The 12,171-nt window shown below is 62.3% G+C and overlaps 1 protein-coding gene across 2 annotated transcripts; it reads right to left on the bottom strand.

The window, feature by feature from the left end:
• Positions 1–1,445: 1,445 nt before the first annotated feature.
• On the bottom strand, positions 1,446–8,681 carry LOC141967533 (carbonic anhydrase 15-like). 2 transcript variants are annotated; one of them, XM_074921418.1, is made up of 8 exons: positions 8,574–8,681; positions 6,813–6,848; positions 4,379–4,549; positions 4,018–4,178; positions 3,237–3,329; positions 2,860–2,926; positions 2,501–2,667; positions 1,446–1,850 (listed from the first exon to the last, which is right to left on the bottom strand). In XM_074921418.1, exons 1-8 carry the CDS (start codon positions 8,638–8,640, stop codon positions 1,632–1,634), a joined length of 981 nt encoding a protein of 326 aa, XP_074777519.1. In that variant the 5' UTR covers positions 8,641–8,681; the 3' UTR covers positions 1,446–1,631. The 2 variants fall into 2 exon arrangements, with proteins under 2 accessions (XP_074777519.1, XP_074777520.1); XM_074921419.1 differs by having other exon boundaries at positions 1,446–1,766.
• Between the last annotated feature and the right edge of the window lie 3,490 nt (positions 8,682–12,171).

Raw genomic sequence — 12,171 nt, 5'->3', positions numbered from 1 at the left:
GGTGGCGGGCGGCACGCGGGCGCCCCCTGGCGGCCGCCGCGGCGCTGCGGTCCGGCCCCCGCGTGTCGCGAGCGTCCCCCTCGTGTCCGCGTCCCCCTCCCGCGGCGGTACCTGGGCACGGCAGCACGCGGGAGGGGTGTGTGGGGGGACACGGGTGGGGACAGCCCAGCCCGCCCCGGGCACACGGGGCGAGCGTGACCCCACGTCTGCCGGCTCTGCCCGGCCTGAGCCCCCAGCACGGCGGGGGCAGGGGCCAGGGCGTTTCTGGCCCTAAGGAAAGGTCAGCACAGAGGCCCCGAGCGAGGCCGCTGCTGCCAGCCGGTGCCAGCCGGAGCCCGCAGGAGTGACCGAGCTGAGCAACGGCCACCACCACGGCGGTGGCAGGGGGCCGCAGCAGCCCACGCTCGGCACCCTGCGTGTGCCACACGCCCACCGGCACCCAGCACCCCAGGGCACAAGCGCCAGCTCTGCCCTCCCCTCTCTGGAGCAGGGTGGCTGCTCTAAGTCCCCACACCTGAGCTCTGGGGTGGGTTTATAGAGCCCCAGCACCCACGGGGGCCTGCGAGCACCCCAGTGGGAGGGTCATGGGCTCGGCAGCTGGGCCCCTTTACCCACTGGAGATGACTTTTCCCTGCTGCAGGCTTCAGAGGGAGCCCAAGCCTCGTGCCAGGAGGATGCTCAAGTCCTCTGCACCCATGGATGCAGCACCCATCCCTTGGGTTGGGCTGGAGCCCTGCAGTGGCAGCATTTTCCCCCCAGAAAGGATGAAAACTTCAACCTGCCCCACTCTGCTCCAGACAACAACCTGTGCTCTTGCACCCATAATTCAGGAGGAGACGGGAACATGCCTGGAGCTCCAGCACATTAATTATGAACCACCCCATTCGCCTGGGCCCTGGCTCTGCCTCCACCTTGCCAGGTAGCACAGAAGTAGCGCCAGCAGCTGCAGCTATTTCTGCCAGCCTAAAATTAGCTCCGTGGAAAGAGCCATCGGTTCCTTGTGTCCTGCCCCAGGGCATGGAGGGGTGCTGCATCCCCAGGGACAGCCCCATCCCTCCATCAGCCAGCCCCAACCCTGGGGAAAGCAACAGGGCATCATCTTCAAGCACAGGGGCTGCAAGGACCCTGAGCCACATGCGGGGTCAGGATTTGGCCCTGGGAATTTATTGCACAGGGAGGAGAGGGAGAGTCTCACACCCGCCTGCGCAGCCATGTGCAGGGCCAGTATCCCCGAATGCCACCCAGACACCGTCCCCCAGCTCCCTCCCCACTAAGCCCGCACCCCCATGCCAAGCACCCTGCCCCAGCAACGCCGAAGGGACACAGAGCCAAAGAGGCAGCAACCCGCAGCCACCAGCGAGGACCTCGGCTTTATTCCAGTCCCTCCAGCATCCCCTCCTGGTGGCCCCCACCACCTGGCTACAGGGGCTTCGCAAGGGAGGCTCCGGGCTTGCAGAGATTCACCTCTGCAGAGATCCAGGTATGCAAAATCTTCACCCAGCTGAGGTCTCGACGTGCATTTTTTTGTTATTTTTTTTCCCATTTACCCACGAACCAGATGTGTTGCCTTCCCGTCACCATTGCAGCAGGGCGATGCTTGTGTGGAGACTGGTGAAAGGCTGGGCCAGATTCTACAGGGTTGGTGAGAAGGGGCCAAGCAGGGCTAGCAGGAGCAGGGGGGAGAGGAGCTGGCAGCGGTCCCTGCACGGGGACCCGCCGCTGGCCGTGGCCGCCCTGGAGGCGAAGACCTTCCGGCTGCGGAGGGGCTGCGGCGGGCGGAAGTTGTTAGTCATTTTTAGGAGCACAGGGCCGGCGGCAGGGAAGTGGAGGGTGCTGACGAACGCCTGCAGCTGCTCAGGAGGAGAGGCAGGGGTGGGCAGCTGCTTTGTTGGGCATCCCCAGCCCCCACCCACTTGTGAGCCCCCTTTTGTGCTGCCCCACAGCTGATGGCACAAAACGCACAGCATGGCCCCATCTGACGGGTGTCCTCCTGACACCCCTCACTGCTCTCCTGGAACCAGACCTGGAGGGTAAGTACCTGAGCCAAGGGCCTTGCAAGGATCAGCTCTTGAGTTTTAAAGGAGCTAATGGTGTTTCGCTGCCTGTGCTGAGCACTTCAAGAGTGGCTGGCCCATGACACCCCCAAGGAAATACGTCTACTAAGATGCTTGGGCAGCAGAGGAGAAATCCATCCATCCATCCATCCATCCATCCATCCATCCATCCATCTCCTTGGAGCCTCTTTCGAGCTCCAATGGGTTTGCTCCCATTTTGCTTTCTGAACACTGGGGCTGGGTGAGAGATCACTACAAATGGGATTTCTCTTCACTGGCAGGTGGCCATAGCTCCATTATTTACCCCTCATAAAATTAATTAATTGCCAGGAGCATTATTATAGAGATGACTTTCCCTGTGCTCTTGCTTACAGGTCAGGAAGGTCAAGGAGAGGGGCCACCCAGGGGTTTTGGGTGCTGGAGAGTGGGGCTGTGCATGCTAGTACCTGCTCCCGGCCGATCTCCACCGGCTCCTCAAAGACAGTCCAGACGACGACCTCGCTGCAGTCAGGGGTGGTGAGGGAGCCCTGGTAGCGGTAGTACCCAGAGAGCCGGCTGGTGCGTGGCAGCAGTGTGCTCAGGCGGAAGGTGGAAGCCAAATCCACAGCATCCCCTGCGTGGAGAGACGTGGGCACTCAGCCCATCCCGTGGTGGGACAGCAGGGCCACCCCCATCAGTCTCCCTTCAGCCATATGGCTCCATGGACCAGCAGGTCCCCACACACACACTCGCCGGGGCGGACCCCTGCTCCCCCTCACTGGGGTCTCTCCCCTTTCTCCCCCACCCCAACGAGGAGGCAACTCACCAGTGTGGGAGACATTCCTCAGTCCTGCCACGATGGTGTTGTAGTTGGTGTTTGGGGTTTCAGAGACCTGCACAGGGGGAGAGTAAGGGGCTGGTGCAAGGCAGAGCCGGGTGATCCAGCACCACCGAGCATCCGCAGACAGAGCCGGCCTCAGCCCCACGTCACCACAGAGGGGATGGATGAGCTCCCAGCTGGCACCCCCTTTGCACAAAGCCAGCAGGGGGGTCATGGCAACTTTCACCACTGAGGTTTCCCAACACCTCCTGCTCCTTCTCGCTCCCTCAGGGCAGCTGTACAATGCTCCCCCAGCCACAGCACAAGCAGCCTGTTCCCGGAGGGCCCCCTCCCACCAGCACCATGAGCCCCTGCAGACCCACCTGGAAGAAGAAGCCGAGGACAGCCAGCCCGTTGGGATGCCCCTTGGCCTCTGCCAGCGTCCGATACTTGACATTGATGTGGACGATGTGCAGCTGGGGAAAGCACACAGGGACCAAGCATGGTCAACTGCCCCTGGCCAAGCCCTGGCAGCAGGGATCTCACCCACAGATCTCCTCGGTCAGCCTGGGACAGTCAGACACTGAATGTCTGAGAAAAGCCCTCCCGGTCCCACGGGCACTTCCGCAGGGCAGCCCCTCGGAGGATCAGAGCACCCCAATGAAGCGAGCATCCTTTGAAGGGGGTGGGGAAGGGGGGGGCAGCAATCCCAGAGTGCTCACCAGCCACAATACATAAATTTTGCTCTCCTTTGGCAGGTAATTAATATTTTAGAGGCACAGAGACTCCAGAAGGATCCTGACGCTCTTGGCACAGCTTGCGTTCACTGACCCAGCGTGCGGTCCCAGTGGGGTGCAGAGACCTCCCCACCCCACTGAGTGCCTCTGATGAGGCAGCTTGGCCCACACATGGTAAAGAAAAGCCTTGAGTCTCATGTCAGCTGCTTGTTAATCACCCAGGTACCCTGTGCCGCAGCTGTCCATTATCCCACCATCAGTGCAAGGCTGTGGTGACAGGGAGAATGGCTGAACCCGTCAGTGCAGTGTCACAGAGCCTGGTTCCCCCACTGCATGGCAGCCTTGGGACACACCAGCATCACACCTTGCTGTCACACCAAGGACCTGGGCCACCCAGAGAGAATAATGGGTGATTTTTCTCACCTACCTCCATGGGGAGCTGGTGCCCATCGAGGGTGTGCTCAGAGCCGTTCCTGACTGGGCTGCCCCAGTGGAAGTGGAGCTGCAGCGCGCGGTACCTGCCAGGCAGGCCCCCCCCGCTGATGGTGATGTGCTCAGAAGCCGACTCGCTTGCCAGGCTCAGCATCACTGCAAGGGTAGTGGAACAGGGTAAGGATGGGGGACAGCCCTGACACAGCTCGTCCTCCCCAGGCTCCATCCTAGCACTAACACAAACCCACAGGGCAGGAGCCACCCCGAGACCCCAGGAGTGGTGGCAGAGCCAAGCCCCAGACAGGATGGTGCCCGGTGAGCCAGGGCAGAGGAGTGTGCCCAGGCACAGCACGCACCTGTGTGCCCGTCATTTGCCAGCCTCCACGTGCCAGGGGGGGCCTGATCATAGCCCTCGAAGACGATGTCTCCGAGGCCACTGTCCCGCTGCAGCCGGCGCCTGTCGATGTTCACAGGGGACTGTTTGTCGCCGCCACACGTGGCTTTCAGCTCCTTCCAGTGGCTGGGACCTGCAGAGGAAGAGCAGGGGAACAACGGGCAGCCACTGCCGCCCCCAGGGGGGACACCAGGCCAGGGGTGGCTGGGTCCCCAGCCAGCCCTGTTGTCCCTGCCAGCCCTGCCATGCTCGCCTGCATCCCGCAGGAGCTGCTCTCCTGCCCAGCCAACTTTTCTCTCTGTTGATGAGCAGGGACTTAGTGCAGCCTCATCCATAATTCAGCAGGATTTCCTCACGGGGCTGGGGGCTATATTTAGCCTGGCAGCAGTGTCCATCCCTCCGCGTTGCCACTGGTGAAGGGCAAGCTTTTCTCCCAGCCCCTTCTGACCATCCCTGCAAGCAAACTCTCACTGTGGGGCTGTGCCAACTGTTGTCCTCCCCCATGACCCCCAGGCTGGGGCTCACGGCAGGGCTGGGCAGGGGGTTGCACTAAACAGAAGGAGCAAACTACCCCATAAAGCATCTGCAAGGGAAGGATGAACGAGCTGCTGAGGAGGAGGGATGAAGGACATAAGGCCCATTCACAGAATACATGGTTTGGGTTTTACCACATTTTAGCCTACCCATGCCGGTTTTGTCCGGTTGTGGCAGGTGACAGTGCATCCTGGCCATGCAGCTCACCCTGGGGCAAACCCCACGTGGAGTCCAGCGTGACCACACAGCACCCGTCGGCAGCTCCCAGGGTGGGGGGTCACCGCGGCAGGAGCTGGGCAAGGATGCAGCAATGCTGGCTGGACCCACTGCCAACCCACAATGCGGTCTGGGGGCTGTGAGCAGAGGTCCCCACAGCTGCCACCATGGCCGGACCACACACCCCATATGTGTGGCTCACTCATCAGCCCAGCACCATCTCTTTTTACAACACTCGTTGCGGTCCACAGCTGTGGGATTAGCTGGCCATCCTGCTGGTCACTGCTCCAGTGTGGCTGCTGTGACATCCCACTCCTTCACCTGGTGGCCCCGGGCCAGCCCGAGCTGCAGGTGTTCAGGGTGAAGGTTGGGCTGGGCTGCAGTCCCGTCCAGGGAATGGAAGCTCCCCCTAGGTCTCCAGCCCTGCCCACCCCAGGCACCCCCAGTCCGGGGGAGCTCAGGGCATCCTTCCACAGGCACCACTGGCTCTGCTCTGGCACACATTATGGCTGGGCAGCTTTTGGCTGACCCACACACTGTCACCCCCCCATATTCCCTACAACCGGAGCCCGGGGAAGCCGTTTCCCCAGCAGTGCCCCATGGTTCAGTTCTTGCATTTACCAACCTTCCTCTTGGGCAGACAAAACCACAAACACACGCTCACCCCCACCTCCTGGCCCCCTGGGCTCAGTCCTACCTCCTTCCCTTCTCGTCTCATTACTCCAGGCAGCTTTTTGCCTGGAAAACCTGGGAGTCTCAGCCTGGTCGTGCTGCTGCCTCACCACCTCCCTGGCACGATGCTACCAGGTGGCCCCACAAATTACCCAGTGCCTTCATTAAGGTACCATTCCCTGCAGCCCTGCTGTGGGACCATGGCCGGCTTCACGCTGCCCAAGCCGCTTCCCACCGGCCTTGCTCCCCTGCTGAAATATGCCCTCGCCACTGGCCTGATGACGTTAAGTCAATGGTAACACCAAGCATTGGTCCGACAGGGATAAGTGGAGCCCAGCAATTCACGCTCTCTGGCCACAGCCGATGTGCCACGGCAGCTGGGCATGGGGCATGTAAACCCAAGAGCTATAAAACAGTTGGGCCGTAACAGCTGATTAAATGCTCGTTGATCCTTAATTAACCTTTTACAAGCTATTTACATGCCTTGAGACAAAGTGCCCCCAGCCATGCTTCCCGTCCCCAGCGCGGGCAGCAGCTGCCTGCCCAAACGGAGCTGTCCCTCCTCCAGCCGGGCCCCTGCACCGCACAGTCCCCTCCATGCCTGCGCCTGCCTGGGATTGCTAATGGCATGTTTTAAATATGGGATTTAATTTGCTTGAGGTGAAAGGGGAGAGGCTGGTGTTGCCTCAGGAACACCCAGACCTGGCTGGGGTGGGGGGACGGGGACTGAGCTGCTCCAAGGGGCTCAGGTGCTTGTATCCAGTCTCTACACCAGCACATCTGAAAGTGAAGCTGCTCTAACTATTCCCGCCTTGGTGTGGTGTGGGTGGATTTGCCCTTTTCAGAGCCACGCTCCCCACTGCGGCCTCGCTGATTCTGCCTAGGGTGCCCTCAGCCAGGCACTGTGAGGAGACACAGGGGTCCAAGCCTCACACAGCCCCGATACCCCCCACCCCACACATGGCACCACTCACCGCATTTGGGGTCCTGTGAGTCGTAACACCACTGCCCTGTGGGAGAGAGGAGAGCTCAGGGCAGGTGATGGTAGAGACAGGCACCCACTCCCAGACCCTTCCCCCCCGATAGTGAGGGCACCCCTCATCGCAGTCGGGGTCCCGCCGGCACTTGTGTTCATCCCGGTTATTCTTGGCACTGGTGTTTTCGCACCCTCCCTACCTCCCCCGGCCGCTCCGCAGGGAAACCTCCCTCAGCATCACTCTGCTCCGCTCCAAGGCGACCAAAGCTCTCTGCTCGCAGGGCTCCTTTCCCAGCTGCTGTGGGGCCATCCCCTCCTTACCCACCCTGGGGAGTCAAGGCAGACCCTCGCTCCACACCAGACACCTTGCCCGCCCTCCAGCAGCCCTGGGTGAGTGGGGAGCAGAGGGGGGGCTGCTGCAGCCCTCCCCTGGTGCTTTCTGCAGCTCCCGGTGGGTGGGCTGGCAGCAGAAGGCGGTTGCTGGGGGCTGCAGCAGGCAGGGGGTGGTGGTGGGCAGGCCTCTGCCCATGCTGCGGGGACAACGGCTCACCCCGTCACTCAGCCCCATCACTCAGGGCCACCTCAGCCAGAGCTGCCGAACTCCCACCAGCACTGCTGCCTGCGCTCGGGGTGGCTACAGGACCACACGCTCGATGCCGGGTGCCAGTGCAGCAGACGTGGGGATGCCAAGGAGATGCCGAGGAAACTGGAGCCCTGCTCCTGCTGTCTGCACATCCACCCAGGACCACTGGTTCTGCAATGGGAGCCAGGGAGCACACCCCTCATCAGCTCACATCCCTCCTCAGCTCCCTGTCCTGCTCCTGACAGGAGGCACAGAGCAACCCGGTGCTGCCTGGGGCCAGCCTACACAAAAGGTCCCCACTGCTGGCCGAGAGGACGTGCCAATGGGGCCAGCTGCAGGTGAGCTGAGCCACGCTCTCATGGCAGCCACAACTACTCGGACCAGCAGGACGAAGGCAGCGCTGCCTGCCTCCACCTGTGCTGCCCATCGCCCCAGCGTGCAGCACCACACCCCAGTCCTTGCTATGGCTGTACAGGAGACACCAGCCCCAGAGGAGAGCCGGGAGCAGGACAGTACAGGACTCAAAAGTGTCCCCAGGGCAGGGACCTCAAGATTTCCTCCCTGCCCAGGGGGAGGCCAAGCTCCTGGGAGACCCTTGGATCCGCACCCACCAGACCTCGCCTGACCTCAAGCATCCTCTGGCAGGAGCCAAGCCTGGCCCAAAGACAGGTGAGCACCCCAGCACCTCAGTCCTGGGACAGCAGTGCCAGTTTGCTCAGAGGTTTCATCCTCATTGGTGTCTCCCAGTGGTGCAGGTCTGTGGAGTGGGTGGGCTGAAGCCCAAAATCCGAATTACCCCAAGGGGAGCCTGACCGAGACACCTCCTGCCAGGTCAGGTAGCCCCAGGCAGGCTGAGACCTCCCTGAGCCTGGCATCACAGCGGGGACATCCACCAGTGGGGAGGAGGATGGTGGGAGGGCAGGAGGATAGTGGAAGGGCTGGAGATGGCTCCTGGGCCAGACCAGATCCCCCAGTCCCTGCCTCCAGCCCTACTGGTGCAGCTCCCCCCATCCCCGCATCACTCCCCCAGCATGTGGGAAAAGGAAAGGAATAAACAGGACTGGCACAGGCGCACCCCAGCCCCACACCCCGCAACCCCTCATCCTCTCCCACCGCAGGGACCCGCCGTCCCCTCCGGCCACCCCGGGAGGGGGGCGGGCAAGCAGCGCATCTCACCTCCCGCGGCTGCTCGCACGACGAGAGGCAAAGTCAGAAAAGTTATCCCCAGCCCCTGCGTCCCCATGCTGGTGGCAGGGGCGGGCAGCAGCGGGCAGGCGGCCCCGCCGCGACGCCCCGTCCTCCTCCGCAGTGCGCCCGGGCAGGCGGCGGGGCTGGGGCGGGAGGCAGCGCTGCCAGCGCCCAGGCAGCCCGGAGAAATCCTCCGCTCCAGCCTGTGCTCTGCTGTTAAATATTCATCACAAGGGCTGAGTATTTAACTCCTCGGATGCTAGGAGGGAGCCGGGGGGGGGGGGGGGGTGGGGGGGGCGGGGGGGAGCGGCCCGGCCCCCAGCCAGCCCCATGCGCCGTGCCAGGCCCCTGCCCAGGATGCCAGCCCAAGGGCCGGCAGCAGGGACAAGGCAGGAGAGCAGGGGGCTGGCAAAGCCTGGGGGTGCAGCACACTACCTAATCCCCTCCGAGGGGTGCGGGGGTAGCTACCCAGTACCATCCTGCTCTCCAACCCCAAAGCAGGAGTTGGGCTGCATCCCTGCTGTGCCCCATCCCACCCCTGCACGGTGCCGTAGGGCCTCAGATGGGCTTCAGGAGGGTTGCCAGTAGTCAGAAGGGGCTGGAGGCACCCGCTCTGCCCCATCCCCTTCCCACACTTTGCAGGCAGATGCTGTGGGACAACCTTCCCCCCGAGCTTTGGCAACCCCTCAGCCAGCAGCAGGTCCTGCATCCTCCACAGCAGGAGGGTGGTGGCTCCCATCGGGGGCCCTGATGAGGGGTGGGCAGTGCCACAGGGAGCCACAGCCGAACCCTGCTCATCCCTGCAAACAGAGGCCCCTCCTGGGGCAACTCACGGCACCCCATCCTTGGGGCACAGGTGGCCTCTGCAGCCCTGCTATGGGGGACCCTCAGTCCCCGGGGTCACCAAGGAGCAGCACACTGATGGAGCAGGATTTGGTCCTTTCCCCTTCAGCCAGCACGAGGCCGCACAGTGGCAACCCAGGTTCAGAGTTACACAGCACTGGCCAGCCAGGGCAGGGGGGCAGTGCCAGGGCAGGGGCCTCAGCACCCGCCTGAGCAGCACAGGAGCCCAGTGCAGGCATCCCGGGCTGGTGCACATGGCTGTTGAGCTCCCCACCATGGAGGCAGCACTCACCATCCTCATTGCAGCCGTCCAGGCAGGTCCCACAGGAGCCAGTATCTTGCCAGCAGAGCTACTCTCTCGCAGTGGGCAGGTAGGAAGTGGCTGAAAACACAGGAGCATAGTGTTGTCACATTCTCCTAAAATATCCCTGCCATCTTCAGGCAGCAGTGGAAAGGAGGCCATGGGGCCCAGCCTGCAGCTCCTCTCACCGGCACTTGGCCCTGGCCGGGAGCTCTGCCGAGTCACTGCCAGGATGAACAAACCCGGCAGCAGCATGAGGGCAGCAGGAAGAAGCCTCCTGCTGCCAGCTTGGCCGGGGATGGGCTCTGGCTCAGCAAAGCTGCTTGGCTGCCATGTGCTACAAGGGGACAGCATACCCCATGGGGCTTGTCCTTGGTGGGGGCTCTTTGGGGTACCTTCATCCCTCCCTGGGCAGAGCCAGACCCAGGCAGGTGCCTGGGCAGCACCAAGCCATGTCTTTGGGCACGGGTGTGGGGTGCAGAGGAGGGCGACAGCACAGGGATCTGAGCTGCTCTGGATCTACGCCATGGTTGACGCTTGGCCCCTGCTCCAGCAATGAGGTAGTTTGCAGAGGGCTGGGATCATCCTTCCGGAGCGAGCCGCAAAGGGCGGGCAGGCAAGGTGGAGGGTGTCACCAGGTCCACAGCCTGTGCTGATTGCCACCAGGAAGGAGAGAGGCTACTCTGGCACCCAGGGAAGACCAAGACCTCCCTTGGAGATGTGAGCCCACCAAGTGGCACAAGCACCACCTCCACCTGGTGGCAGCAGGATGGCCCGTAGTGCCAGGCAGTGGAGGAGAAGGCCAGACCCTCAGGGCTCAGGAGCTGATGGGTCTCACTGCCCCTGGGCTGTTCCCCCCCAGGGTGTTGACCAGGGCAGAGATATCCCCCAGGTTATCCTTTTAGGTTTTAAGGCTTCTCCAGTGGTGATTTTTGGCAACGAGGGCAAGAGCAGAAGCGTCACCACAGAAACCACGTGGCTGGGAACACCAGCACCACCGTGCTGCAGGAAGTGACCCAGCACATGGTGAGAACCAGTCCCTTGTCCCACAAAGGGCCCTGCCAGGCAAGGAGCAGCACATCCAGCCTAGGGCCCCGTGGGGTCCGGAGAGTCCTGCACAGCTAGAGGTGGATGAAGAGCATGGCTCCACTGAGGGGCAGGAGCAGAGCAAGGAAGCAGAGGGGGCTGCAAGGCACGTGGAGAGGCAGCGGCAGCACTGAGGCACTGTGCCGTAACCCACTCCAGCCCATCCCTGGCTGCCCTGCTCCTTGGGGCACACCACCGACTGCTGGCACCAGCGCCAGGCAGGAGCAACCTCCAGTTTCTATAGGAACCAGATCAAACCTTAAAAGAGCCGCTCTGTACTTGCCAGTCTCTTGCTGCCATGGTGGTGGTGAGCTCGCAGCCGATCCTGCAGCTCTGTGCTGTCCTCGTAGGGAGACCATGTCCATCGTCCTGCTGTCACAGAGCCAGGAGGCGGGTGAGGTCCCTGCAGACACACGTAGTGACAGCACCAAGGGCAAGAGCCATGATAGGGGAAAAAATACCACTGAAAAATAAAAATAGTTACTTAAGCTGCAGTCATCGATCTGTCGTGGGCACAGTGCCACCCTGCTGGGAACCCCCACCACGTGCACCGTCATGCAGCAGAGATGCCAAGAACAGCTCCTGGAGGTAAATCCTGTGCTGCTGCCTGGGAGCCCAGCCAGGGACCTGAGCTGACGGGGACAGCGACAAGACAGACTTGAGCTGCCAGAGTGTGGTTCGCATCACTCAGGGATGGGTGCAGGAAGGGTTGAGGGCATCCAGAGAAGCAAGCTCAGTGGGGAGAAGTTCACAGGCAATAAATACTCCAGACACTTCTGATTTTCCATGAAGATCCTTGATCTCCGTAACAAGCTGCTGCTAGCCCCAGCAGAAATCCAGGAGCAGGGCAGGGGACGGCACAAAGGAGGCACTGTGGCCAGCAGATGCATGCTGGCCACCCGCCACTGCACAGCCCCTCCATTCATCCCATGCTCCTGCTGCAAGGGTCAGCGACATCTCCCCCCCACCCCCCCCGAGCCTGGCACCCCAGGGTCACTGCCAGCACGTGGCCCTTACACATCTCACCCACACCCTCAAGTCCCCGGCCCTCTCCCAGGGGCTGAGCACCCCAGACATGTGCAGCTGCTAATTGCCTTCCCAAGAAAATGCATTTTAAGCTGGTAGGAGCTTACAGCATAAGGCTGCCCAGCAATGCCCCTGCCACAACATCCAAGTGTCCATGCTGACAGCTGCCCCCTGTCAAAGTGTGTCCCCAGACACTCCTGGTGTCTCCCAGCAGCCACAGCATCACCCCTGTCCCCAGGCAACAAGAGGGCAGGAGGGAAGGGCAAGTTGTATCTGCACAGGATCTTGCAGCATCAACACGGTCCCTGCCAGACCGAGTCCCTCCAAGCA

This window comes from Athene noctua, chromosome 17 (genome assembly GCF_965140245.1).
Source record: "Athene noctua chromosome 17, bAthNoc1.hap1.1, whole genome shotgun sequence".
Lineage (NCBI taxonomy): Eukaryota > Metazoa > Chordata > Aves > Strigiformes > Strigidae > Athene > Athene noctua.
The sequence above is the reverse complement of the archived record's forward strand: the minus strand, read 5'-3'. Positions and strand labels throughout refer to the sequence as shown.